Source organism: Grampus griseus (assembly GCF_964374135.1).
Source record: "Grampus griseus genome assembly, chromosome: 11".
In the NCBI taxonomy this organism is placed as follows: Eukaryota; Metazoa; Chordata; class Mammalia; order Artiodactyla; family Delphinidae; genus Grampus; species Grampus griseus.
In genome coordinates, this window is record NC_139005.1 from 38,423,380 (window position 1) to 38,447,663 (window position 24,284).

Consider the following 24,284-nt stretch of genomic DNA (forward strand, 5'->3'; position numbering starts at 1 on the left):
TAATTATCCCACATCTCACCACAGAAATAGCCTTGTGAACGCTTTCTCTTCTACAATTTTCTTTTCCCATCAAATCCAACTTGGATACCAAATAATCTTCTTAAGGCATGGTTTATGTCATGCTAGCCCTGTTCAATAATAACAATAATTTCAACAACAGTGATAATAATTTGTCAAATTACTGTGTTGAGTGCTTTAACTGCAGTATCTCAATATCTCTCGATTGCTATAACAAGCCAATGATGTATCATCATTCCCACTACACAGATGGAGCGACAGGGGTTCCGAGAAGTTCCTGTGCTGTCAAATATGGTAGCCACTAGCCACGTGTGGCTATTTAAATTAAAATCAATTAAAAATTCAGTCATACTAGGCACATATCAAATACTCAACAGCCACGTGTGACTAGTAGCTGCCATTCTGAAGAGGGCAGATATAGAATATTTTCTTCTTGGCAGAAAGTTCTCCTGAGTTAGGGGAAAACTGCCCAGGTCGCACAGTAAGTGGTGATCCCATCTGAACATAAAATCCTTCAACAGCTCCGTATTGCTTCCACATGTAAAAAAAAGTGTCAGCCTGCTGGTAACCTACATCCTGGGCCCAAGCTACTGTTACATAATTATCTCTCGTTATTTTCTTGCACAACCTCACTCTCCAGTGTAACGAGTTTGTTAACTCCTCTCCAATACTCCTGACGTGCACTCATAATAAATATTTTTGCTCTCCTCCTTTCTGTCTGCCCAGCTAATTAATTGCTACCTGACCTTAAGGTTCAAATAGCTTAAATATTTCTTGAATCAGCCCCTCTTCCCCATTCTCACTGCCTCAGCCTGAACCACCTTTCAGGCTCTCCTCCTGTGGCAACCTTTCTGCTGCTACTAACCATACTTGCCGACATTTTTTAAGCACCTGCTACATACTTGCCACTCTTCTAAGCACTGCCTCTTCATCATAACACGTTGAAGTAGACATCACAGCTGTGCCCTGTCCCCATTTTACAGACGGAGTACCTAAAGCACAGGGAGGTGAAGAATTTGTCCGAACGACCTCTCTGCTTTCTAGTCCTTTCGAAGGAAGTTCATCCTCACACTATTACCCTGGCCACATTTCTAAAACACAGAACTGTTACTTCCCTCCCCTGGCTTCACAGAGACAGGGGAAAGCCTTTTCAGCAGAGCAAGCAAGGCCCTTTATGTTCAGAACATTTCCAACCTCAAAATCCATCACTCCACCCACAGACCACAAACTACTTACAGTTTCCCGAACCTGCCATGTTATTTCTTCCTTCTGGGCTGTCACACAGGCTGCTCCCACTGCGTGGAGGACTGTTATCCCTGCCAGCCAGCTCTGGAACCATCCGTGGCAGTGTACTCTGGACCACAGGGCTCGCTCCCTCCTCTGAACAGCCAGCACTAACTCTCTCCATCAGTGGCTCCCAAAGGAGGACTGGATGCCGAGCCCACCTCATTAAAATCACTTCTCATTAAAAATATATATATACTCCCAAGATTCAAATTTACTGTCAGGGGTGGAGTCTGGGGGTCTTTTTTTTTTAAAAAAAAAATGAAGCTCCCTAGACTATTCTGAAGTGAGGCAAATGTGGTTTACATTGCTCGCTTGGCAATTAATCATGTCCTGCCTAGGTTTCTTGTGTATGATCCCCTTTATTGTTATTTGATTCTTAACCTTCATTCACTCACATTCATCTATTCGACAAATGTTTACTAAAGGGCTACTATGTGCTGTGAACTCTTCTATGTGTTGGTGTGAATGAAAGAGGCACAGTCGCTATTCATGGAGATTACATTCCAGAGAGATGTGATAGCAGAATAATGGCCCCCCGAGATGTCAATGTCCTGATCCCCGGAATTTGTGAATACGTTACTTTACATGGCAAAAAGGATTTTGCTGATGTGATTAAGTTAAGCATCTTGAGATGGGGAAATTATTCTGGATTATCCAGGTTCTTAATCATAAGGGTCCTTATAAGGGAAAAGAAGGAGGCAGCAGAGTTGGCAGGAGAAAAGGAGATGATGTAATGACAGAAGCAGAGGTCCGAGGGGTGTGTTTGCTTTGAAGATGAAGGAAGACCTTCAGGAGTCAAGGGATGTGGGCAGCTCTAGAAGCTGGAAAAGGCAAAGAAACAGATTTTCCCCTCGAGCCTCCGAAAGGAAGGCAGCCCTGCCATCCCCTAGACTTTAGCCCTCTGAGTTCCTTTTTTGGACACCTACGTACAGAACTGTAGGATAATAAATGTGTGTTGTTTGAAGCCCCTAGATCTGTGGTACTCTGTTACAGCAGTGAAAAGCAATAAATACAAGGTATGTTGGCTACTTATTTTGTGCCAGTATGTGACAGGCCTCCCCAACTAGATTATAAGTGTTTGAGGGCTCCGTGCGTTGTGTTTTTTGATTTTCCCTGGCGGCTCCCAGCGTGGCACTGGGCCCACGGAGGGAGCTCAGTATACACCTGCTATAGATTCCAGCCTCTACCCTAGAATTGTCTGATTCTGATGGGAGTGATGTTTGGTAGATTTGGGGTGGGAGGACGAGGCTTGCGGAGAGGAAAGGAGAAGGGAGCTGTCCTTGAGGGTGAGGTGTTTGACGTTAGAAGATGGGGCAGATGTTCCATGACAAGAATCTTCTGAGAATCGCTTAATCCCTGAGGAGGGAACTGATGGATAGATAGGGGCGGAAGGAATCATACTCACTGTGTACTTTCATCTACCTTAATTTTTATATCTTGATTTTTAACGAGAAATTTACATCTTAAATTTTAAAGGAGAACGTGATCAATTTTAAAAGTAATCACGGCAGCTGGCTTGTACACCCGTACATTTCCGGGTCCCGCCAGGGACCAAATATCCTGTAGCTCAGAGGACGAAGCCCGGAACCTGCCTTTTTAGGCGGCATCCCCGAATGATCAGGGGCCCGAGGACTCAAGGCCAAGCCCAGGACGCGCCCTCCACTGTGGTTCCGGGCGCGGGCGGCCTCCGGCCGGGGAGGGCGCTGTGCCGGCGGTGCAGGGGGCGGGCCGGGGGCGGAGCGCGGGCGGCCGGCGGCTACGGCTCGGCCCCCGGCTCCCGGCTCCCGGCTCCTGCTCTGGGCCCTGCACCTGTGACCGCCGGCCACGCTCGCCTTCTGCGCCCGGCGCCCGCAGCCCCATGGCCCCGTCCCGCCTGCAGCTCGGCCTCCGCGCCGCCTACTCCGGCCTCAGCTCCGTGGCCGGCTTCTCCATCTTCCTCGTCTGGACGGTGGTCTACAGACAGCCGGGGACCGCGGCCATGGGGGGGCTCGCAGGTACCGCGGGGCGCGCGGGGGTCGCTGGGTCCCGGCTCCGGCCGCGCGGACGCGGGCGCGCGGCTGCGGGGAGGAGCCGGCGGCTGCTCCGCAGGCTCCTCGCGGGCGGCGCTTCCCGGGGGAGCGGGTGGGGTGTTTACCCAAAACTGGCCGTGGGCAGAGCAGGCCCCGCGCGGGCCCGGGCTCCTGGACATCCTCGGGGGGCCTCAGGGACTCAATGCCCGCCCGAGGCGCCGACGTCCCGTATGTGTCATTTGCACCAGCCCCGGCGCCCCCGGGTTAGCCCGTCCGCCCTCCACCCTGGGCCCAGTGACAGCGTCCTCCCTGCACGCCCGCTGCTCTCGCCACCTCCTTCGCGCAACCAGGTGTGAAGACCCGGCGGTCTTCACACACACACACTTGTGCTGGGGGATCCGCGCCCCTTCCCTGGGGACTGGGTGAGGGCAGAGAAGAAGTAAGTGGAAAGGAGGGCTGGGGGTTCCCGGGGAAGCCCATGTGCCTCCTAACAGGGTGGAGTCGACCGCCAACGGAGTCGCCAGCGGAGTCCTCAGCGGAGCCCCGGAGGACCGCGCTAGGGATCTGATGGAAACGACTTTTTTCCCCACCATGTTGGTGTCTCTTTGCCACTCTTCTGCTGTGGCTCCTGGGCCAAGGGCGGCTCCGACCGCCCTTTCTGTGCCTCAAGGAGGCCAGAGGAGGCTTGTACCGGAGTTGAGAACGTCAGTGCGCTGGGGGAGGTCTGGTGCTTACCGGTGCTCTGTACTCGCTGTGCACCTTTGGGCATGTTGTTAACCTCTCTGTGTTGTAGAATTGGTGTGAAGACGAAGCATATCATTTCTACTTGCTAACTTTTTTTTTTTTAATGCTTCCTATGTGTCAGACACTGTGTTAAGCAAACTGCTTTCATCATCTCATTTAATCCTTACGTGAGTCCTAGGAAGTAGGCATTATTATTGGGTCCATTTTACAGGTCAGGCTTAAACTGAGGCTTAGTGTAAGCTATTTATAAGCTATTTATTTATATATATTTTTTATATATATTTTTTTTATATATTTATTTATATATAAGCTATTTTTTATTTATATATAAGCTATTTATATATAAGCTATTTATATATATTTTTATATTTTTTATATATTTATTTATATATAAGCTATTTATTTATAAGCTATTTATATAGCTTACCTAGGGTTACACAGCTACATGAAATTATATGTGTGGGGAAAGCACTTTGGGAAAAAATACGTGTAAGGTTCATAGTTCTGCACAGGATGATCTGACTCCATAATTAAACTCCTCTGCCACAGGAGCCCTACATGGACTAACTAAAAATAACGAGGTTTGCTCACGGCCCCAAAGCTCACTGAGTGCCACACCTGGGTCAAGAAGGGACGGGAGGTGGGGCTTCTGCCCTGGAAGAGGGGTGTAGGTAACCATGGCCTAAGCAATGCCAGGCAGAGCACTTGGGTTCTCCGAGGAAGGGCACGTGGTTGCCTGGCTGGGCTGCTCTCATGCCTGCCTAGATGCCCCACCTGTGGTTCCTCCCAGGGGGCTAGCCTGCCCACCTCTGCTCAGTTATCAGCAGACGCCTGACCCCCTTCCCCGCTGCACCCCACCGCCCACCATGTTCCTTATGATTCTCTGGGCTTTGCAGTGTTTTCCTATTTCCTGTAGGCCTGCTGCTTTCCCCTCAGGAAGGCGGTGTGACTCTCCAGGCAAGGCCCAGGGGTTGCCCTGATGAGACTTGAGATGAGGGCGCTGGTGGGCGGTGAGGAGGGAGGGCTGCCCCTGGGATCAGAGCTGGGTGTGTCGGAGTCTGGCCTGGTGGAGTGAGCCCCACCGAGCTGTGTGACCATGGGCACATCGATGCCCCCTGGGCCTCAGCTTCCTCATCCGTAAGGAATGGAAGGAGATTCTGCTGACAGGGGTGTTGTGTGAGACCCCGTTCAGGTCTGGAATGCTACAGCTGTATGTCCTCTCCCCGAATCATCCATCTGTCAGCTGCCCGTCGGGGGGCAGCTCCAGGGAGTCCCAGGGTTTCCCTCTGACCTGAGCCCTGCCCTCTCTTCCTCCCTGCAGATTTCCCTTGGCCTCTGAGGCAGGCCAGCTGTGGAGCCGCCCACAGCAAGAGGTGCTAGGGCAGCGACCAGCTAGAGCAGGGTCCTGGCAGCTCCCCGACAGCCATCGCAGAACCAAAGCCGCCTGGTGACGGTGGTGGTGGTGGCAGTGTGGCAGGTGGGGGAGGGCTGCCAGGGCCACACACCCTCTGCGCCCTGAATGGGTGCTGAGAGGGTCTGCAGCCAGTCAGCCTCTTCCTCTTTTGGGGATGAAGCGTCAGCAGATTGGTGCGTACCCCGCTTCTGACTTGGCATTTTCCAGAAACTGCTGAGTCACCAGAGGGCAGCCCCAGCGTGCTCCTTCCCCTGTGTGCCAGGTGGGGCTGCTGGGGGCTGTTGATTTCCTGGGGACCTGGGAGAAACGTTCGTGGGTAGAGACCCAGTCTCTCCCATCCTGGTGTGCGTCTGGGAAGAACTGGCTTGGAGGAGAGGCGGAAGAAATAGTTTTGCTGTGGGAACGCTTGGGAAAAAGACTTGCTCTAGGTCTAGTAGACCGAGGAAAGAGAATAAGAATAGAAAAGTTGCCCAGGAGTCTAACCAGCTCTGTGTTCTTCCCCATGAGCTGAGAAAGGACAGGGGTGGAGGGGAGGGGTGGAGGCAGAGAGTAGGGCCTGGGTCCAGTGGCCCACTTGTCTGTTTCCCTGTGAGCTCCCCTGGGCTCCTGGCCCCTCACCTCCAACCCAGCCGCTGGGGGTACTTTCACTGACCACCTGTGTGCCTTCCTTGTCCTGGGCCTGTCAGCTCTGAGCCCCGAGCCACCGAGCAGAGCCCTGCTCCTTGAAGCAGGTGGGGTGGAGCGAGGGGTGAGGTCTGGTGTGGACATGCATCCGGGTGGGCCTGGGAAACCGTCCATTCTGCCCTGAGTTATGCAGACCAGGCTTCCTGGAGTCCAGAGTGTCCCAGGGAAGTGAGCAGGGCTGAGGTGTGGGAGGGACCGGCGGGGGGGCGGGGGGGGGCTTGTGCTCCTTCACTGACCCCCTGGATGGAGTTGGGGCGAGATCCCCCTTCTAAGGACAGAGGCGGGAGCCAGGGCCGGTGGGGAGGGGCCTGCTTCCAGATGTGGCCTGTGTTTATCTGGAGGCCAGGGCTGTGTGCAGGGCAAGTGAGAGGTGGGGCAGGATGCGTCTGCTTATTAACAGAGAGCTGGGGCCTGGCACACCCAAAATGGCCATCTTCCTCTTCTGCTCAGCCCTTTTTGGTACATGGATGTGTGTGTGTAGGGGGGTGTCCTGGGGGCACCACTGGAGCGTGGCCAGTGGACTAAGAGAGGGCATCCCACAGGCCCCTATTTCAACACTTCCTAACCTAGAAATTGCTGAGTCACGGGGGAATTGCTCTGACCTTATTTTTCCCCTAAGCTGGCTTCTAGAATCTTTGAGTGGTAAAGCATCTGAGAGCCATCTATCTCAGCCCCTCCGTGGCATAGTGAGCAGATAGAGGGCAAGTGGAGCGGTCGCAAAGGTACCCATCTGACGGTTCCTTGGATGTGCTCAGTGACGATACGCTTCCTTCCGCGGGCCCTTTAAGAAACCAAACAGCTCCCCCAGTGAACACTTAGGACCTGTGTGAGAGGACTGGGAAACACTTCTGGAAAAGGTGGCTATCACACCGTCCATCCGGATCACGGAAGATGTTAAGCTGTAGCCGGGGGATTGTTATTCTGTCCACCTCTGGCCTGCTCCCACTTCCTGCCTAGGCAGGGACAGAGACAAGCTTGTCTTGCCTCACCCTGATCCCAGGGCTGGAGGGACCCATGTTCCAGGCCCCCAACCCCTGAGGAAGGCTGAGGGGGGGGCAAGGGCAGAGCTGGGAGAGCGTGGGTCAAACAGCGTGGGAAGGGAAGCGGCAGGTGTTGGCAGAGCTGAGTCCTCACTAGCAGGGAGTCCTGGGTCACCGTTTCCAGGCTGGCGGGACCTTTGGGCTCCCCCACTTGCAGATGTGGAAGCGCCGAGGCTCTGAGAGTCACGAGCAGCACATCGGTGCCAGGCCCAGGTCTCCTGGTTGGCAGTCTCGTGGTTTTCTGGCCCTTGCCAGGCTGCCTGAATTGTGACAGCTTCTGAGCCGGTAATCAGAGCAGAGATCTGTGATGACATTCCCCCCTGCCTTTTGATTTTCCCCCAACTTAAAAAAACATTATGAAATATTGCAGGCAAGTAAAAAAGGATAGGCAATTTAGTGAACTCCCTCATTCTTACCATTCAGCCTAAAAAATTAAAACGTCATAGATTCAGTCAAAGCACTCTCCCACCCCGATCTCCCTGTCACCTTCTCTTCCTTCTCTCCCTTGCCAGAGCTGACCACTTTCCCCAGCCTTCCCGTGCTCCTCTGCGTGCAGCGTGTGCGGCTCACTTTTTGAAGGGCCTCCTGACTCCTAGGATCCAGCGGTCTACACACAGGTGGACAGCTTGCAGCTGGCTCTGCCTTGTCCCTCATTCGTCCCTTGTCAGGACCCTGCGGCCCTGCCCTGGACCCTTGCCAATGGAACTGCTATTTGCTCCACTCTCTGGGCTGCGGCGGCAGGCACAGCCCGGCACAGAGGGCATTCATTGTATTGTCTGAGCGGCAGCTGGCATCGTAGGGGAGCTGCCCAGTCGGGCCCAGAGGGCAGGCCCAGGACCGGCTGGGGGCATCTGGCCTGCCCTTTCAGCAAACGACTTAGTAAAATGGAGTCTGGCTAGGGGACTTCCCTGGCGGTCCAGTGGTTAAGACTCTGCACTTCCACTTCAGGGAGCACGGGTTGATCCCTGGTCAGGGAACTTAGACTCCGCATGCCTCGTGGTGTGGCCTAAAAAGGAAATTAATAAAATGGAGTCTGGCCAAGGGCAAGAAGAAGGCCACTTGGGTACTGGGTGGCCCTGGGGGTTTTAACCACTGGGCCTCCCCATCCCATAAAACCAATACATGGAATTTGGGGAGAGCCCCACTGCCAAGAGCTCAGCCACAGGCCTTGCAACGTTACGGTGGTGGCCTCTGAAGGCTGGGAGAGCAGAAGCATCAGGGCGGGAGGAATGCTTCTCACAGCTGTGGCCCCCAGGGTGGGTAGTGGGGAGTCCCCGGAAAGCAGGCTGGGCTGCAGCAGTCCTCGAACTTTCTGACTTTAGGACCCCTTTACACTCTTTAAAAAGTGGTGAGACCCGAAGGAAATTTTGTTTATGTGGGTTATATCTATCGATATGGACTGTATTAGAAATTAAAACTGAGAACAGTTTTAAGTATTTTAAAGTAATATTAAAAATAACATTGTGGGCTTCCCTGGTGGCGCAGTGGTTGAGAGTCCGCCTGCCGATGCAGGGGATGCGGGTTTGTGCCCCGGTCCGGGAAGATCCCACATGCCGCGGAGCGGCTGGGCCCGTGAGCCATGGCCGCTGAGCCTGCGCGTCCGGAGCCTGTGCTCCGCAACGGGAGAGGCCACGACAGTGAGAGGCCCGTGTACCGCAAATAATAATAATAATAATAACATTGTGTTAACATAAGTAACATTTTTTTGTAAGAAGTATTCAGGTTTTCCAAAGCAAAAAAATGAGGGAGAAGAATGACATGGTTTTATATTTTTTGCAGATCTCGTTAATGTGTGGCTTAGTGAAAGGCAGCCAGATTCTCCTAGCTGCTTTTGCGTTCACATCCTCTTCGTATCACAGGCCACGCGGCCTCCAGCAAACTCCACTTTACCGGGAGAGTGAAAAGGCCAACACTACTGTTATTATGCGAAGAGCCTGGCCTGGGGGACCTGCAGGGCTCTGGGGGGTCGGCAGGTGAGGAGAGGGGCGCTGCCTGAGCCGTCTCTCCCGGCAGGTGTGCTAGCGCTGTGGGTCCTGGTGACGCACGTGATGTACATGCAGGATTACTGGAGGACGTGGCTCAAGGGGCTGCGTGGCTTCTTCTTCGTGGGCGTCCTCTTCTCGGCCGTCTCTGTCGCCACTTTCTGCACCTTCCTTGTGCTGGCCGTCACCGGACACCAGAGTAAGGGCCTCCACAAAGGGAGGGCGTGGGAGGGCCGGTGGGTGGAGCACTCCGGAGGCCCGGGATTCCTGTCCTGGGTTCAACACTTACGTCCAAGGGACTGGACAGACCACTTAACCTCCCTGTGCCCGAGTTTTCTCGTTGTAAAAGTGGGGAGAATGGACGCCCCCTATCCCCGCCCCTGGGTTGGAAGGGATCAATGAAACGCGTGGGAAGTGTGTGCTGCATTCAGCACCCAGGAGTGTGTGGTTAGCCGCCCTTTTTAGCCTCCAGCGGAGGGTATGGGAGCGCCCCCTGGTGGCTGCAGTCTGCAAGTAGCCAGAGGCTCTTCCTGCCCGCTCTGATGCTGAAGCACATTGGAAGGCAGTGGCCTAGGGTCAGTGTCACAGAAGCAGAGCGGATGATACAGCCCTGTGCTTAGCCAACCCTCATCCCCACTGCTCCCTGCCTGCAAACTCTGAATGCTCTGAAACCTCTATCACACCTGATCTCTCCACTGGCTCAGTTCAGCCTCTGTTGGAGGTTGTGGGGAAGGATGGCCCGGGGCTTGTGGCATGGTGGCTAGGGTCAAGGGCAAGGTCCTCTCAAGTCACGGTTGGGTTCCTCTCCCCTGCAGGCCTCACAGACCCCAACAGCTACTACCTCTCCTGCGTGTGGAGCTTCATCTCCTTCAAGTGGGCCTTCCTGCTCAGCCTCTATGCCCACCGCTACCGGGCTGACTTTGCCGACATCAGCATCCTCAGCGATTTCTGACCTGAGCGATGAGGTCTCCGCACCCTGGTGGTCCTCAGGACCTGGACTCAGCCTCTGAGACATCAGGCGGGCCTGTACACCCCCTGGGAACCCCAGAACCGGGGCAGAAAGTATACAGCAGGAGGACGGTGGTCTCCCTGGGAGCTGTCCTGTCCCCTTGGGGGGAACCCTGGGTGCCGTGGAAAGGGGTCCTGCCATGTTGCTCATCAGCGTGACTGGAGGGCAGCTTTAGACCTTTTCAAGTGCATCTATTTTCTTAGCACTCAGTGGGCAATCTTTCTAAGTAGGGCCAGGGCAACAGGCAAGGGGTAGGGCAGTGGGGCCTTGACCTGTGCCTGGGGGCAGGGCTCCCTGCTGCCCTAGACACTCTCCCTCAGGTGGGACGGGACCCTGGGGAGGTGAGGTCAGGTAAGGGATCTCTAGTAGAGACTTCTCAGCCCCTTACCCCAGCACCCGCATCTTGTTGTCCCCCAAGAGTCAGGTAGCTGAACTCATTGGTCCCAGGGATGGTAACACTTGCTTCTCTTTTCCCAAGGCCTGGGGACCCAAGGGGAGTTCAGTGTCCCTCTCTCCACCCACCCTGTTCCTCGCAGAGGTGGTTCCCATGAGTATGCTAGAGCCGTCCTCCCCTTCCACACACCCCAGAGCAGGACGCCCCAAATGAGGCCAGACTAAGGGTCTTGGGGAAGGTGCTTCTGCCCCCCGAAGGGCTTTGGGGAAGGGGGCAGCACGGGGTGGGCTAGAAGGAACCCTCAAACCTGTGCCAGGCACCTCCAGCCCAGCATTTCCATTTGGCCTTCTCATGCCTGCCCCTCATGGCACCCAGATTGCCCCTGGCCCCGAGATGCCTCCCCCACTCCTGCCCCTGCCCTTCACCCAGAGCTTTTCTCTTTTAAAATCTCCCTTCTGAAGGACAAAATCTGCTTTACTGCCTATACACTGGCCCAAGGGCTCACCTAACTCGGAAGGGAAGGGCTCCATCCATCTTTTTGTCTTAGGTTGTCATTTTGCACGGTCTACCCCTTTCCCACCTGATGTGTCCTGCCCCTCAGCTCTTTGCCTTATCTGTGTCACTGTCACTTTAGCAGAAATACAGCAGCCATTTGTATCAGCTAGCCTCTGGTGCTTTCTTATGGGGTGGACTGTGGGAGCGGTGGGTGGGAATGGGGGTCTCCAGTCATCTCATCAAGCCATTTCCTTAGCTCAGAGGGGACCCTCTCCCTCTGGTCCCACTTGGCATGGGGGAACCCACAGTTCAGCTCTCTTCCTCCAGCCCCCTCAGCAAACCCCCCCAGCCAGGGTGAGGATGCCCCGGGGCACAGTCTCAGCAACGTCTGTGGGATTGAGTGCCTATCGCCCCAAGAGGCCAGGACAGACGGGAAGGGGATGAACATGCTTCCCCTCGTATTCTCCAGGCTGTGAGGGCTTGGGCCCAGGTCGGAGGTGATGAGGCCGCTCCTTCTGCTGGCTGAAGAAGCCTGGCCGCCTCGGAACCATAAAGACAGGCGCCACTGGATGAGCTCGCCCAGGCCTGCTGTCTCGCCCGTTCTTCCCTTCTAGGCTCAGCAGATGCTGAAGAAGTCATGGTACATTAGAGCAGGAAGGAACCGAACAGTGTCTATTTCGGGAACCTTTAACTGATAAACAGAGGCCCCAGGAGGTGACGTGACTTACCTGAGCTCCCAGCTGGGACTTGAACCCAGGTAGGTCTGATTCAGGACTCTTTAGGGGAGCCTTAGCGAGCCGGGTCTGCAGGCATCCATGTTCCCCACGCCCTTACGGGCCCTCTGTCTACGGACTCAGCCCAGAGCTGCCGCCTCTTCACTACCCAGAGGTGGGGCAGGCGGGGGCAGCCAGGGTGTGTTCAGAATAGATTCTTCCCGCAAGGCAGCGGCCACAGAAGGCCAAGGCGCTGGAGGGGGGCTGCCCCACGGCCCAACCTGTCCCTTCTCTTCCACAGTGAATCAGGCACAGGCTGTGCTGTGTAGCTGTAGGCCCGCTGCCCACCCCTCAACCCCCGGAGGCCCTTTCACATGAACCTTTAAAGCAAATAAAACATTTATTGTTCAGATTTTTTTTCCATTTTTTTTTTCTTTTTTACAAAAACATGCATACATACACAGGGCATGGTGGTCCTCGGGAAGACACACTCATGTGCACACACATACAAACCCTCCTCTTACCGTCTCTGTCTCTCTCTCTCTCTCTCTCTCTCTCTCTCTCACACACACACACACACACACACACACACACACACACACACAAATACTTTCCTTCTTGGCCCCAGGCCTGGACCCCAGAAGCCTCGAAGTCTTTGCCAGGGCAGCCTCCCCTCCCCCACGTCTTCCATTCACTCTCCCACCCCCTTTCCCGTCAGCCAAGCTAGTCCTATGTAGGGCAGGAGTCAGCTGGGGTGGGGGAGACCCCAGAAAGAGAAGGCTCACGGAGGGGGGTGGTGACTACTGAGGGGTCCCTGGGGGTCATGCTGCGCTTCTGAGGGGAGATGAAGGGTTTGGCACCATTGGATCAGGAAGCAAAGAACTCCAGGAGCACCTGTCTGCTGCACCAGAGCCCTGAGATGGCTGACGCAGGTGGCCTCTGGCAGGGGCAGGGACCAGATGGGAGGCCTGCCGATGACTGCTCTCAGAGGGAGGTCTGTCTCACTGCCCAGTGGTGGGGAGGAAGCTTCCAGAGTCATCTGAGGAAGCAGGAGAGGAGGGACTCCCCCTGCACGCAGGGGCATGGGACCCCTTTGCCCCTGCTACCCATCCTCCCTCCCCCAGAGCCTAGGAAGGGCCACTCTGGCGGAGGCCGAGTTCACATTTCTGTGTGGAGCCTGGGGCTGTGTGCAAAGTCGGGGGTCTACAGAACCAGGAATAGTGGTTGTGAGCGGGCCCGGCTGTGCCAGTCCTCCTCTGTGCAGGCCTGAGGATCGGGGGCCCAGCTAGGGGCCCAGACCCCAGAGGGGTAGACTGTGCTTCGGGGAGAGCCCTACTGGGGCCCGGCTGGCTACGCAGCCGGCCTCCTGTCAGGGTCTTCTTTGGTCCCTATGCTAGACCCAGGGGCCTTCCCAGGCTCCTTGGGGTGACTGTCAAGAGGCTGTTCTCTGGCCCCGACTACCTGCCCGAAGGATCTCTGAAGACCCCGGGAACGGGTACTGTTGCCAGAGGTTGGAAGAGAACCAGGTCCGAAGGGCAGGGCGGGGCAGGGCGCGGCAGGGGGCAGAGCCGTCCTGTAGCCTAAAGATTCATGGGTTCTTCCTCCTCCACCAGCTGCTCTGAGGTCCTGGGGGAGGGAAAGGCGGGGGTGCTGCTGAAGAGCCAGGGGAAAGGCCTGAGCCCAGCTTCCCAGGAAGCCCGAGAAGGCCGTGGTGGCTGGGCTGGAGCCTGGGCTCTGCAGGTTGGGAGGGTCTGAGGGGCTGGAGGGGCTGTGAGCCAGGGGTCTGGCATTACCGCTCTTCAGTCAGGATGCCCACGGAGAGGGATGCCAGTGCAGTTACTGCCTCCACTTCTGCATCGGCCCCTGGCACCCTGGGCACCCAGGAGTCTGGACAGGAGGCCAGGCGCTGCATGCAGCCCCAGTATTCACCTGGGTAAGAAGCCGAGTCAGAAAGGGCTGGGGGCACGAGGCCCTCCACCTGCCCACCACGCATCCTAGACTGGTCCTGAGGCTGCACATCTCAGGCCCAGGAGTAGCGGACGCGTCCTCGGTGTGGGGTCAGCTCTCACCTGCCTCCACCCTCAGTGCAACACCCTCCCTGACTCGGCCCCCGAAGCCCTGACAGGGTGAGCAGTGCGGATTCAGCGTGGCAGTGAGGGGCCCTCGCAGAGGTCCAAGCCAGTGCCGCACGCCTCTGGCTGAAAGGCCACCGCTAACCCATTCCCACGGGTGTGGGGTTCCTAAGTGCCCCATTAGGGCCTCCCTTCCCCTAGATGGGGTCTGTGTCATGGTGACCTCACGGAGCCCAGGGTCCCCCTCACATGTAGCCCCTGGCAACGCTCAGCGCAGCACAGGCACGGGAGGCCAGAGGACACAGTGCCGGGAGAGGTGACCAACACCGCAGCCACTCTGTCTGGCTGTTAGCACGCCACTTACCACCCTGGACTCCCACCGCCCCATCTAGACCATGGACACGACCGTCCTGCCTGCTGTGGCGAGAAATAATGTCCACGGAACACGCCCGGCCCGGAGCCTGGCCCAGTGGGAGGGCTCCACACCGAGTACCTGCAGCTGCACTGTCATGTACAACAGCCCTACTGAGCCCGGACGTGGGAAATCTAGTTTGTTCATTTTTGTATCCCTGGCATAGATCACGGGTCTTTACATAAAGGGCTCCACAGATGCTGAGCTGAAGCTGAAAATTTAAAGTGCTTTCCAAATGTGGGGTTAATCTAAGACTCAGCCCCGAAAACACCCAGAGCTCCGAAGACCCTGCGGCCAGGTTTGAGGGTTAGGGTGGGAACCAGCACTTCCACGAACAAGGCCCGAGTGTTGCTGTGGGCAGGGCCCTGGCCTAGGGCAGCAGCTGGGGATGGGAGGCCGGTCCTGCCTGGTCCCCACTGGGTCCATCTGGAGGGCTCCGAGGGTATCCACTCATGGTGGGGGGGGGCTGCTTCCCATTATCGTGGGGTACTTTATAGGAAGCCTACTCCAGAGCAGCAGCACCCCTGGCCTGGCTGGTGCTGGAAGACCTGGGGCCCTGGTCACTGGGGGCAGCAGAGCCCCAGGTTTCTCCCGAGTCTGGGATCAGCGGTGTCCTCTGTCCATACTCACTGTGCACCCGGATCACAGCTTCCAGAGAGCGGATGGCATTGAGGTTGGGTTTCTGTTTCCAGCCTTCTTCTGAGAGGGGATCCACCTACAGAAGCAAAGAGTACATCAGTCACCCATCTCTCAGGGACCCCCAGGCCCAGCTCTCTCCCACCCCCGGGCCCCCGCTTTCCAAGCGCAAATAGGCACGTGCTCCCGGCTCTACCTAGGGCAGGGGACGCTGGCCCTACGCCTGACCTGGGGAAGAGGCATCCACGCCGCTCCCCTCATCCCAGGCCTGGCCACCCCCACCCCGCCCATCTGCATGCCCTCAGGGAGGCGCCCTGTCTACCTGCTCCCTGGGGCACTCCTGGGAGAGCCGGACGCCCTGCCCCACCGACGCACGGATCAGGGGCAGGCCCCTCACCTTGTTGCCTAGAAGAGCAGCCACACAGGCCTCAGAGGCGTCACAGATGGCTGTGAGATCGTGGCCACCCTCCAAGGCCAGCACCACCGCACCTCCCGCCAGGCTCATCAGCTGCTGCGTCATGTACCCAAAACCTAGACGGTTGCGCGAGGAGGGTTGGGGGGCAGCGGTGGAGGAGAGGGGGGCCCTCTCTACCTCTGGTAACTCCCTGCTTGACTCCTCCCTTAGAAAGAGTGACTCATGCAGAAATCTCTACCTTCCCAAGTGCTTTCACATGGAATCCCCTGTAAATCCTATTAGTATGCCTCACTGAAGGCTCAGAGAGGTTAAGGGCAGCTAGTAAGTGGCAGGGCTAGGACCGGAACCCAGGGCATGGACCCCAGCCCATGTCTTTTTCGCTAAGACACACCATATTCCTCTCTGTCCTCCAGGCCCCATGGCCCAGGGGGCTGAGTGGGCTCCCTCTGTTCTGAGAACACTGCTCCTCCCCACTGCCCCCAGGAGAAGCTGCCAGCCCAGCCTGGGAAGGACACAGCTGGGGTGGGAGGAGTCCTGTGACTGAGCTTCCAGGTCTACGGGACTTAAGCCCCCTGGGTGTGACTTAGGTCTCCCACAGGGAACTGACCTGGTCTGTGCTGGGGCCCTGGGCCAGCCACCGCCACCTCCCCCTAGCCTTGGGCTGTGCCGCCCCTCCCGGCCTAGCCTTCACTCCCTACACCTGCCCCCTGGGTTGGGCCCTCCTTACATTTGGCGGAAACATGGTAGCCGCCCAGTGGGGGTGGGTGACCCTCGGCAGCATCAAACCCAGCTGACACCAGGACCAGGTCCGGAGAGAACTCCCGGGCGATGGGCATCACGACTATCCTGTGCGGGCAGAAGGGGGGCTCACCACGCTGTGCAGGGCTGCCAGGGGCAGAGGCCAATGGCCCCGCCAGCCCTCTCCCACCAACTCTACTGGGGGCACCCTGCTCTCAGGACTCCTAGACACCCACTCTCCCAGCAGGATGAGCAGATGCCTCTGACTTCCTTGACCTTGGCTGGCCACCCATGTCCCTGGTACAGCCTAAGGACTCAGCCACCCAGGGCGCTTCACTGGCGAGAGGCAGGAAGGCACCCGAGGGAATGAAAGAGGAGTGGGCGTGTGGGTGTGTCTGTGTGTGTTTCGGGGGGTGCGGTGGGCAGGGCCTCGGGAAGGGGCGGGTCACTAAGCCTCAGGGAAACACTGGAAACACTCAGCACTTAGCTGCCACCCACTTAGGACTGAGTTGGCCACACCTCACCACTCGTCACCTGAGAGCTGACCAGGGCGACGGACTCCCTCTGAGGTCCTGGGCCACCAGATCCATTCTCGTCCTCTGCCCCCGCTGGCCCCTCACAGCTACCTCCCTCCAACCCTCACCCAACTCGGGGGTCTATTTTGGTGTCCTTCAAGGCCCCGGGCTCTGGGCACACAGATGCCAGGAACCCCAGCCCAGGGCTCCCACAGAATTAGCTCTCATCGAGAACACTCTAGAAAAGTATATGGAGACCTACTTCCAGGGTTCTCTTTCTCCAAATGGAGTATAGGAACCCTCAGAGTGAAAGATATAAGGGACCCTGAGCAAAGTCCCTCTTCTAGAATGGCCTTTCTTAAGCAACTCCCCCAATACGGACATCACCTGCTTGCTCTCCCTCTTTCTCCACAATTTAAGTTTCTCAGTGCCTGTGCAGAGCTGCTCACTCCACCCTGCCCATCTCCCCGCACTCAGGTCAACACTGGCTCTTGGTAACGTGTGACATTATAAACTTTATAATATAAAGCACCCTTTGACCTTTCATTCCGTGTTTCCTGTCTTCCCACAGGGACTGGAGGCCCCTAGAGGCCAGTGTAACAGTGCCTTTCCCTTTGCTTGTCTCAGTCCATAGGCCCACTCCGGGGCTGGCTTATAATGTCTAGTAACTGGATGAGGACAGGCTGACCAGCCACCTGATCGCCTCCAACCTGGTGCTGTTGGAAAAGGGGACGAGAGGGTGGCCTTGCTGGGTCCCCAGAGCACTTACCTGAAGGCGGCCAGGTACTCAGGATCCCCCACTGGGGGGTCCAGACCTCCAGCCCAGGCCACATTGACATTGAAGCCCTCACCGCTGCCAGCTCCCACCTGGAAAACAGGAGGCAAGAGAGACGTGAGGAGAGCAGAGTCCCAAGAGAGCGATCCCAGGATGTCAGAGCTGCAAGACCAGCTCATCCAGCCTCTTCACTTCCAGATGGAGAAACTGAGGCTCAGAGCGGCTAAACAGTCTGCCCAGATCACACAGCTAGCTGTGACAGGGGCCGAGTAAGGGCCACAAGGGAGAGTCAGTGGGGCTGGAAGGTGTGGTTACCTCATCCACAGCCCCACTGCCTGGGAAGAAGTTGCCATCGTCGTGGCGATGAAGGGAGATGTAGAGCACGCTGGGGTCCTGGTAGAAGGTCTGCTGTGTGCCGTTGCCATGGTGAACGTCCTGTGCAGGGAGATGGGCAGTGGATTAGGGCAGGTCTGAAAGCAGAGACATGGAGACTGGGGCAGGCTGGAAAGGTTTCAAGGCCGGTGACCATTCTGAGGGTCAGGAGTCTAGACTGGGGGTGAGAACATGGGGGCTCCTAGAGCGAAACTGTTGCGTGACCCACGGGCACTCTCTGAGCCTCAGTCTCCCCCTGTATGTATAGATGTGTACATAGCACGCTAGGTGGGGGTAGCAATAACACGAAACCCTGAAGGGGAGGAAAGAGTGCGTGCCAGGGGAGGATCAGTGCCAGGAGAGGGAAGAGTCCAGGGTCACACATGTCAGGAACTCTTGCTATTGTGTCTTGCCCAAGGTCATGGAGTGATGCAAGTGATGGAAACCATGCTCCGCCGCAGAGGGGCCGGACCATGAGGCCCAGCGCCACCCCTCCAGGGAGAGCCGTGGTAACTCACAGGACCATGCGTGGGCGCAAGCGTGGAAAGTTCCTCCACTCCCCTCCATTCTGTGTAGGAATGTCCCATAAGCAGATGTCAATGCAAAGTAGAGCACGAGGCCGTGCTCCAGAGCTAACAGGCCTCGGTTCAAATCACAGTCTCAGGGCTGACGAGGTGTAGAGCTGTGTGCAAGTTACCTAACCTCTCTGTGCTCACTTTCCTCATCTGTAAACCAGGTCAGAGTCAGGGTTAAATATATGAGGCGTGAAACCATCAGTGTCTGGATGCGATTAGTGGTATGTTGATGTTATGTGTTATTACTGGTACTGTCACTACCTGCAGGAGAAAGGCAGAAATGATCAGATCTGCAGAAAGAAGCCAACAGAGGCCAGAAGACGGCATTCCAATGGCCCCTCCCCTGTGGGAGCTGAGGCCTTTCCATAGACCATCTCCTCTGGGCCTCCCAACAGCCCCGTGATGGGGGCATTATCCTCACCGCATTTCCCCCGTTTTACACAGTGGGGGAACCGAGGCTTGGGGAGGCTAATGCGGAACTAGGCAGGACGTTAAGCCATGTCTCCTAACGCCAGGCTCAGGGCTCTTTCCACAGGCCTCTCGGACCTGACGGGGCCAGGACCCGGGACCCACCCAGTCCACAATGAGGATCTTGCTGGCCTTGCCCTGTTGTTGCAGCTGCCGGCAGGCGATGGCCACTGAGTTGAAGAAGCAGAAGCCCCTGGAAGGAAAAGAGAGGTCGTGCCAGCCCATTCCCTCCCCGTGCCGCACCCCCTCCACCTGCCTCTGGCCCGGCCCAGCCCCAGAAGGCTCAGAGGAAGGAGGGGGAACATCCCAACAGGAGGGCCTTGAGGGCCTGCCCCCTACCTCAGCCCACCCAGGCCTCCCCCAGGCCTTACATGGCTGTGGAATGGTCTGCATGGTGTCCCGGGGGCCGAACCACAGCAAAACCGTTCTGGAAACAGAAAGAATGCTCGTCAACCGAAGAGCCAGACCTCTGACCCACGCCTCCATGAACCTGCCCCTGCCCACCCCATCCCCAGGCTCCTCCCCCGAGAAGGGACCCCAGGGCAACAGCTGCCAGTGTGACTGACCATGACCAGGCTGGGTATCAAGGGCCCTGTGCTGACCCCCGGGCCGTGAACACAGAACCTCCCACCCCGGTGGCTCCTGGCCGTTACCACTTTGGAATCACAACAGCTGTCATTTGTTGGGCAAAATCTATGTGCCTGGCACTGTGCTAAGCACTGGGTAAATGCTGGATTTCATCCTCACAGCTCCCTGAGGTAAACGTTATCTAATCTTCGTAAGATAAACATTGTTATTATATCTGGTTTACAGACAGCAGAAACCTGGAGCTTCCGCGGGTTTAACAACACGTGCAAAGTTGCCTGGTTGCAGATGGTGGAGCCAGGACTTGGGCTGTGAGCTCCTAAACAGCAGGCGGGGGGAGGGGGGGGGCTCGGCACAAGCCCCCGTAAGGTGCCCAGCCCGGAGCAAATGAGGAAATGAGCGCCAACCCGGTCTGTAAAACCTCAGCATCACCAACAGGCGCTCTGCCAACGCACGGGGCTCCCGAGAGGCCCTGCAACTTGCCCACGGTCCACAGCAGGTCTGTGTTAACCGATCCTGGATGATCGTGACCCTGTCTCTCTTAGAGACCACAGGCCCAGGGGCACAGTGGCTTGCTTCCCCACCAGGTAACAGGAGCCTAGGGTTCAGATCTCATCTTGGTCCCCAGAGCTCTCAATTTCCCTTTCGAAACCCTGTGGTGATATCCAAGAGGAATGTGATGCTGGGTGTCGGGTCTGGCCTTCCCCGCTACCCCATCCTCTGCCTCCTTCCTCCGTGGCTTGCCCACCCTCCACTCGAACCTCCTACCTTTAGCTCTCGGGAAGCCACTTTGAAGGCGAGGTCAGTGACGCTGCCGGCAGCCCAGCGGGCCGCGTTGGAGGAGTGCAGCTCGTTCCAGATGGTGTCGGTATCCACCTGCGGGGGCCAGAGTCAGGGCCCGCATCATCCTAGGCCTCCCACAGCAGCCAGGGCCCGGGGGGCGGTGCCCACCCCACGGCCAGGACCCCAGGGGCAGGGAGCTGGGCAGACGGCGCTGCCGCCCCACTGCCCCGCCGCCCAGAAAAGCAAGGCCTCCCGTGTCCCCCAGTCCCGGCACGACTTCTCCTTCCCAGCTTCAGTCCATATCACCAGCCCGCAACTGGCCAGCACTCTGCCGGCAGCATCGCGCCTGCCCCCCGGTCAGAGGAGGGGGCATGGCGTTACCTGGGCGGGACTTGGGGTTTGGGCCTGGAGGGGGTTTTAAGCCCCAGCTGACTCTGCTCAGGCCCTCGGGACCGTCGGAGCTCGAGGGGCCGTCTGCACCACTGTCTTCCACTCGGGGCCCCTAGCCCAGGCTGGGAGGCCCCCCAAACCCAGTCCCTGGGCCTCAAGGCTAGGGAGGGGCCGGGGGGCGTGATGGGGAGATGGGGAGGGCGAGGCGGACCGAGAGAGGCGAGGAAGGCAGAGAGAGTCGCAAGAGGCTGGAGAGAGAGAGAGAGACAGAGACAGAGAGGGAGCGGAGGGAGGAGAAAACAGAAGCAACAACAGTTGGAAAAATCAGAAAGTGGCAAGAAATGGGAAGTTGTGAACAGGGCGCTGACCGGCTCCCACGCAGCCCCCCAGCAACAGCTCCCATTTCCCTCCAGGACCGGGCCTCCGTCCCCTGCCTCCACACGCCCGGTTTGGTTTGTGCAGGGACCTTTTGAGGGGAGGAGAGCACTGCCAGCAGGCAGAAGTCCCCCGGCAGAGTGAGAGGGAGCCCGGAAAGCTAGGGCGTGGGAGGGACAGGCCTGGGTCGCCAAGGACACCCCTGCAGCCCCAGGGTCGCCAGAGGCATCCCTGCAGCCCCAGGCCGGGCAGCCCACTCCAGGGACGCAAAGCAGCCTGGAGGCCAGCGTGCTCACGACGGGAGACGAGCCCCAGCCCCGGGCCCGGCCCTGCTCTTCGGGCCTCCTCAACAGCCACCAAATGCCTTGCAAGTGTGAGGGATGGGACTCCACACTCAGGAAGACATTCCCGCCACAGGGAGCTTCCAGCCGGCACAGGGGCACTATGGGAGAGCCCCTGGCCCACGGGGCCCAGCACAACCACAAGAACAAGCAGGCAGGGGCTGGGCCCGGGAGAACGGAAGGGAGGAGGTCTGAGAGCCCGTGGCCACGCGCGCTCGAGACCTCGGCACACTTACCCCAACGCCACCGCAGGGCAGCATCACGAACATCCGCTGTGCCAGGAGCCCTGTGGGGAGAGGTCCAGGTGTGTGAGCCGCATCTGCTCTGCCTCCGGCCGGGAGCGGGGAAGCGGAGAAGAGGGCCAGGCGGGGTGGGCAGGGAGGGGTGGAGGTGGGCAGCAGAGGGACTAAGGGCGGCATGGGGGTGTCCCGGATGCTGGAGGGACAGGCTGGGCGGAGCTAGGACTAGAGCACAGGGGATGCTCAGGCTGGGTGAGCCAGGGGAGGTCTGGAGGCCCCAGGCGCCATCGGTCCCCTACCTGCCAGCTTCCCATTGTCCAGTTTGAGGCGGCTGAGCGGGTTGGTGCCGTAGAGGAGCACGTGCCGCTCCGAGTGCACTGACTGCAGCTCCTCCAGGGAGGCCTTCCGGCCCCGTAGAGACTGAGGAAGGACCCACAGAGCTCCTGAGCCCCTGCTCGGCCCCTCCCCTGCCACTCCCACCACCCCGCCGCCCCTCATCTCACTCTGGCTCCAGGGCCTCCCAGCCCCTTCCCTTCTGTGACCCTCCGACCCCACAGCCCCCACGCCGCCTCCTGACCTCGCACTGGCTCCGGAGCCCCCGCTCCAGCAGCCGGGACCAGATGCTCTGGATGCGGCCCGCGTGCTCCGGGTGCCGGCTGTTGTCTCCGCAGGAGCACTGGTGCTTCAGCATTACTGAGTCATAGACCAGCCCTGCGGGGAGCAGGGGTCAGGGCCAGGGCCCCGGGGAGTCCCCACCCCCAGCCCCACCATGGAGCCAGGCCGGGCACACCCTCCACACCCCCGCACAGCCCCACATGCCCCATCCTGCCCCTCGGAGCCTGTACGCACACCCCCAGCTGCTTACCCAGGCAGCCTTGGGCACCTCACCCACACATCAGGCAGCCCTGGCCAGCACAACCGCCACCCAGCCGCTGCCTTCCCGACTCACTGACCCCCCCACGTGGCCCAGGGACAATGACCATGACCTCAAGAGCTCAGAGCCTAACACAGGGAGGCCTGATGCCAGGGGCTCGCACTGCATGTCAGGACCCAAATAGGCACCCCCGAGCTGGGAGCTGGGAGTCCACAGTGGGCCACGTGACAGGACAGATGCAGTTTTGGGGAAGTGACTGTTTCAGCCTGACCAGCAGGACGCCCAGAGGAGGGCCCTGCACGCTGCCAGTGGGAGGGTCACTTTCAGAACATCTCAGGACATTAGGCTCTTCAGAACGCTCACAGCATTTGACCCGGGGATGCCACTCCTTGACAGTGACGCTCGGGAAACAATCCCAGGGATAAGGGGAGATTTATAGAAATTTACAAGGAAATTCAAACGAGCAAAAGTGAGTAACCACCTAACTGCTCAACCCATAGGAAATCTTTAAACAAAAATACTGTGATGACATACTACAAGATCTCATTTTTAAAGTTTAATTATATCACAAGGTGTTCATGATGTGCAGAGTGAAGGAAGCAGGATACAAAATGTAGCCACAAAATGTACCGTATGTGAGATTTATACATGTGGCTAAAACAAAGACTGGCTTGAAATACGGCAGCATTTACAAGGGGTTGCCTCTGGGTGGCGGGATACTGGCTGGTGATTTTTGTTCCATTCTTAGGCTTTTCTGTATTCTTCAAAATTTCTAAAATGCTCGAGTTATTTTCGCAAGCAGAGCAACAATAATAAATATCGTTTTTGAAGGCCTGGACTAGTCGTCAGGAGACCTGAATTCTTAGCTTGGCCTGACTGCCAGCTTGCTGTCCCCTTCGATTTCCTGAGCCTGGGTCTCCTCAGTTGTAAAATGAGAACCACCAGTTGCTCCACGGGACGCTGGGGGGATCTCATAAGACTAAGAAAGTGTTCTGTGGCCTCGAGAAATGTCCTGAGTGAACCATGACACAGACATGGTCCTCTGCCCCGAGGCTCCGTGTGCACCCAGCCACTTCCTCCTGCCCTCCAATCCGGGCCTTACCTGTGGTGAAGGGCAGGGTCCGGGCAGGGGTCTCTGAGCTGGGCAGGACACGGGCCTGGCTGGTGGGCTCTGGGGTTGGCAGGGAGGCAGGCGCGGCTGGGGAAGACTGAGCCCTGGACAGAGGCCGGTGACCGCCCTGGGCCAGGGGAGGCAGCACGGAGTCCCCAGTGGCTCCCCGGGGGAGCCGCCCAGCCAGTCGCTGCTGCTCCCAGAGGTACACCTGAGGGACACAGGGGTCTCAGTCTCCAGGTTCTCAGTACCCTGCTCCATCCACCTCTGCCCACAGCCTTGGAAACCTCCATGCAGGCCCCTTTTCTGCAGAAGCCTCTGGCCCTGCCTCCCAGCTGGGCTCTGGTCTTTGAGTCGCTGAGCTCCCTGCCCCCACCAACCCCCCCGAAAGGTCTGCACCCCAGACTGACCACCCTATTCCACCAGAGCTCCCTGGGCCCTCGAGACTCCAAGGTGAGAACCTGGGTGAGGGGCCTCAGGCTGGCTCTGACCAGGATCTCCTTGTCTCCAAGGACTGCCAACCACCCAAGGACACAGGGACCTGAGTGAGCCTACACGTGTGTGGCCTGCTACCACGTGTTACGGGCTGAGTTGTGTCCCCTCCCACCTCACATTTAGGATGGAAATCCTAACCCCCAGTCCCTCAGAATGCGACCTGATTTGGAGACAGGGTCTTTACAGAGGTACTCAAGTTAAAAATGAGATCATTAGGGTCAGCTCCAACATGACTCTGGTCCTTATGAAAAGGGGAAATTGGGACACAGAGGCGGACAAGAAGAAAGACGATGTGCAGACCCAGGGAGAAGGCGGCCGTCTACA

At 57.7% G+C, this 24,284-nt stretch overlaps 2 protein-coding genes across 6 annotated transcripts in view; one reads left to right on the forward strand and one right to left on the reverse strand.

Annotated features, from left to right (window-relative positions):
- Nucleotides 1-3,034: 3,034 nt before the first annotated feature.
- On the forward strand, nucleotides 3,035-11,233 carry SLC48A1 (solute carrier family 48 member 1). The gene is made up of 3 exons (XM_082666473.1): nucleotides 3,035-3,299; nucleotides 9,210-9,377; nucleotides 9,994-11,233. The coding sequence occupies exons 1-3, from the start codon at nucleotides 3,164-3,166 to the stop codon at nucleotides 10,128-10,130; spliced, it is 441 nt and encodes a 146-aa protein (XP_082522599.1). The 5' UTR covers nucleotides 3,035-3,163; the 3' UTR covers nucleotides 10,131-11,233.
- A 943-nt stretch (nucleotides 11,234-12,176) lies between these two features.
- Nucleotides 12,177-24,284, reverse strand: part of HDAC7 (histone deacetylase 7) — a 35,334-nt gene continuing 23,226 nt past the window's right edge. For all 5 annotated transcript variants that reach the window (XM_082665450.1, XM_082665453.1, XM_082665449.1 and 2 more), the window contains 14 exons: nucleotides 23,457-23,676; nucleotides 22,058-22,191; nucleotides 21,780-21,900; nucleotides 21,478-21,527; nucleotides 20,121-20,228; nucleotides 19,139-19,194; nucleotides 18,873-18,960; nucleotides 17,668-17,787; nucleotides 17,347-17,444; nucleotides 16,052-16,170; nucleotides 15,307-15,440; nucleotides 14,904-14,988; nucleotides 13,583-13,718; nucleotides 12,177-13,415 (listed from right to left, as the gene is read on the reverse strand). In XM_082665450.1, coding sequence (XP_082521576.1) covers nucleotides 13,370-13,415; nucleotides 13,583-13,718; nucleotides 14,904-14,988; nucleotides 15,307-15,440; nucleotides 16,052-16,170; nucleotides 17,347-17,444; nucleotides 17,668-17,787; nucleotides 18,873-18,960; nucleotides 19,139-19,194; nucleotides 20,121-20,228; nucleotides 21,478-21,527; nucleotides 21,780-21,900; nucleotides 22,058-22,191; nucleotides 23,457-23,676 — 1,515 coding nt within the window. In that variant the 3' untranslated portion in view covers nucleotides 12,177-13,369. The remainder of the gene's footprint in view (nucleotides 13,416-13,582; nucleotides 13,719-14,903; nucleotides 14,989-15,306; nucleotides 15,441-16,051; nucleotides 16,171-17,346; nucleotides 17,445-17,667; nucleotides 17,788-18,872; nucleotides 18,961-19,138; nucleotides 19,195-20,120; nucleotides 20,229-21,477; nucleotides 21,528-21,779; nucleotides 21,901-22,057; nucleotides 22,192-23,456; nucleotides 23,677-24,284) is intronic.

Excerpts from the sequence above, each read along its gene's own strand:
- SLC48A1 (XM_082666473.1), top strand. The coding sequence starts at position 3,164 with ATGGCCCCGTCCCGCCTGCAGCTCGGCCTCCGCGCCGCCTACTCCGGC. Across the intron at positions 3,300-9,209 it reads GGCCATGGGGGGGCTCGCAG|GTGTGCTAGCGCTGTGGGTC; the intron begins GTACCGCGGGGC and ends CTCTCCCGGCAG. Across the intron at positions 9,378-9,993 it reads GGCCGTCACCGGACACCAGA|GCCTCACAGACCCCAACAGC; the intron begins GTAAGGGCCTCC and ends TCTCCCCTGCAG.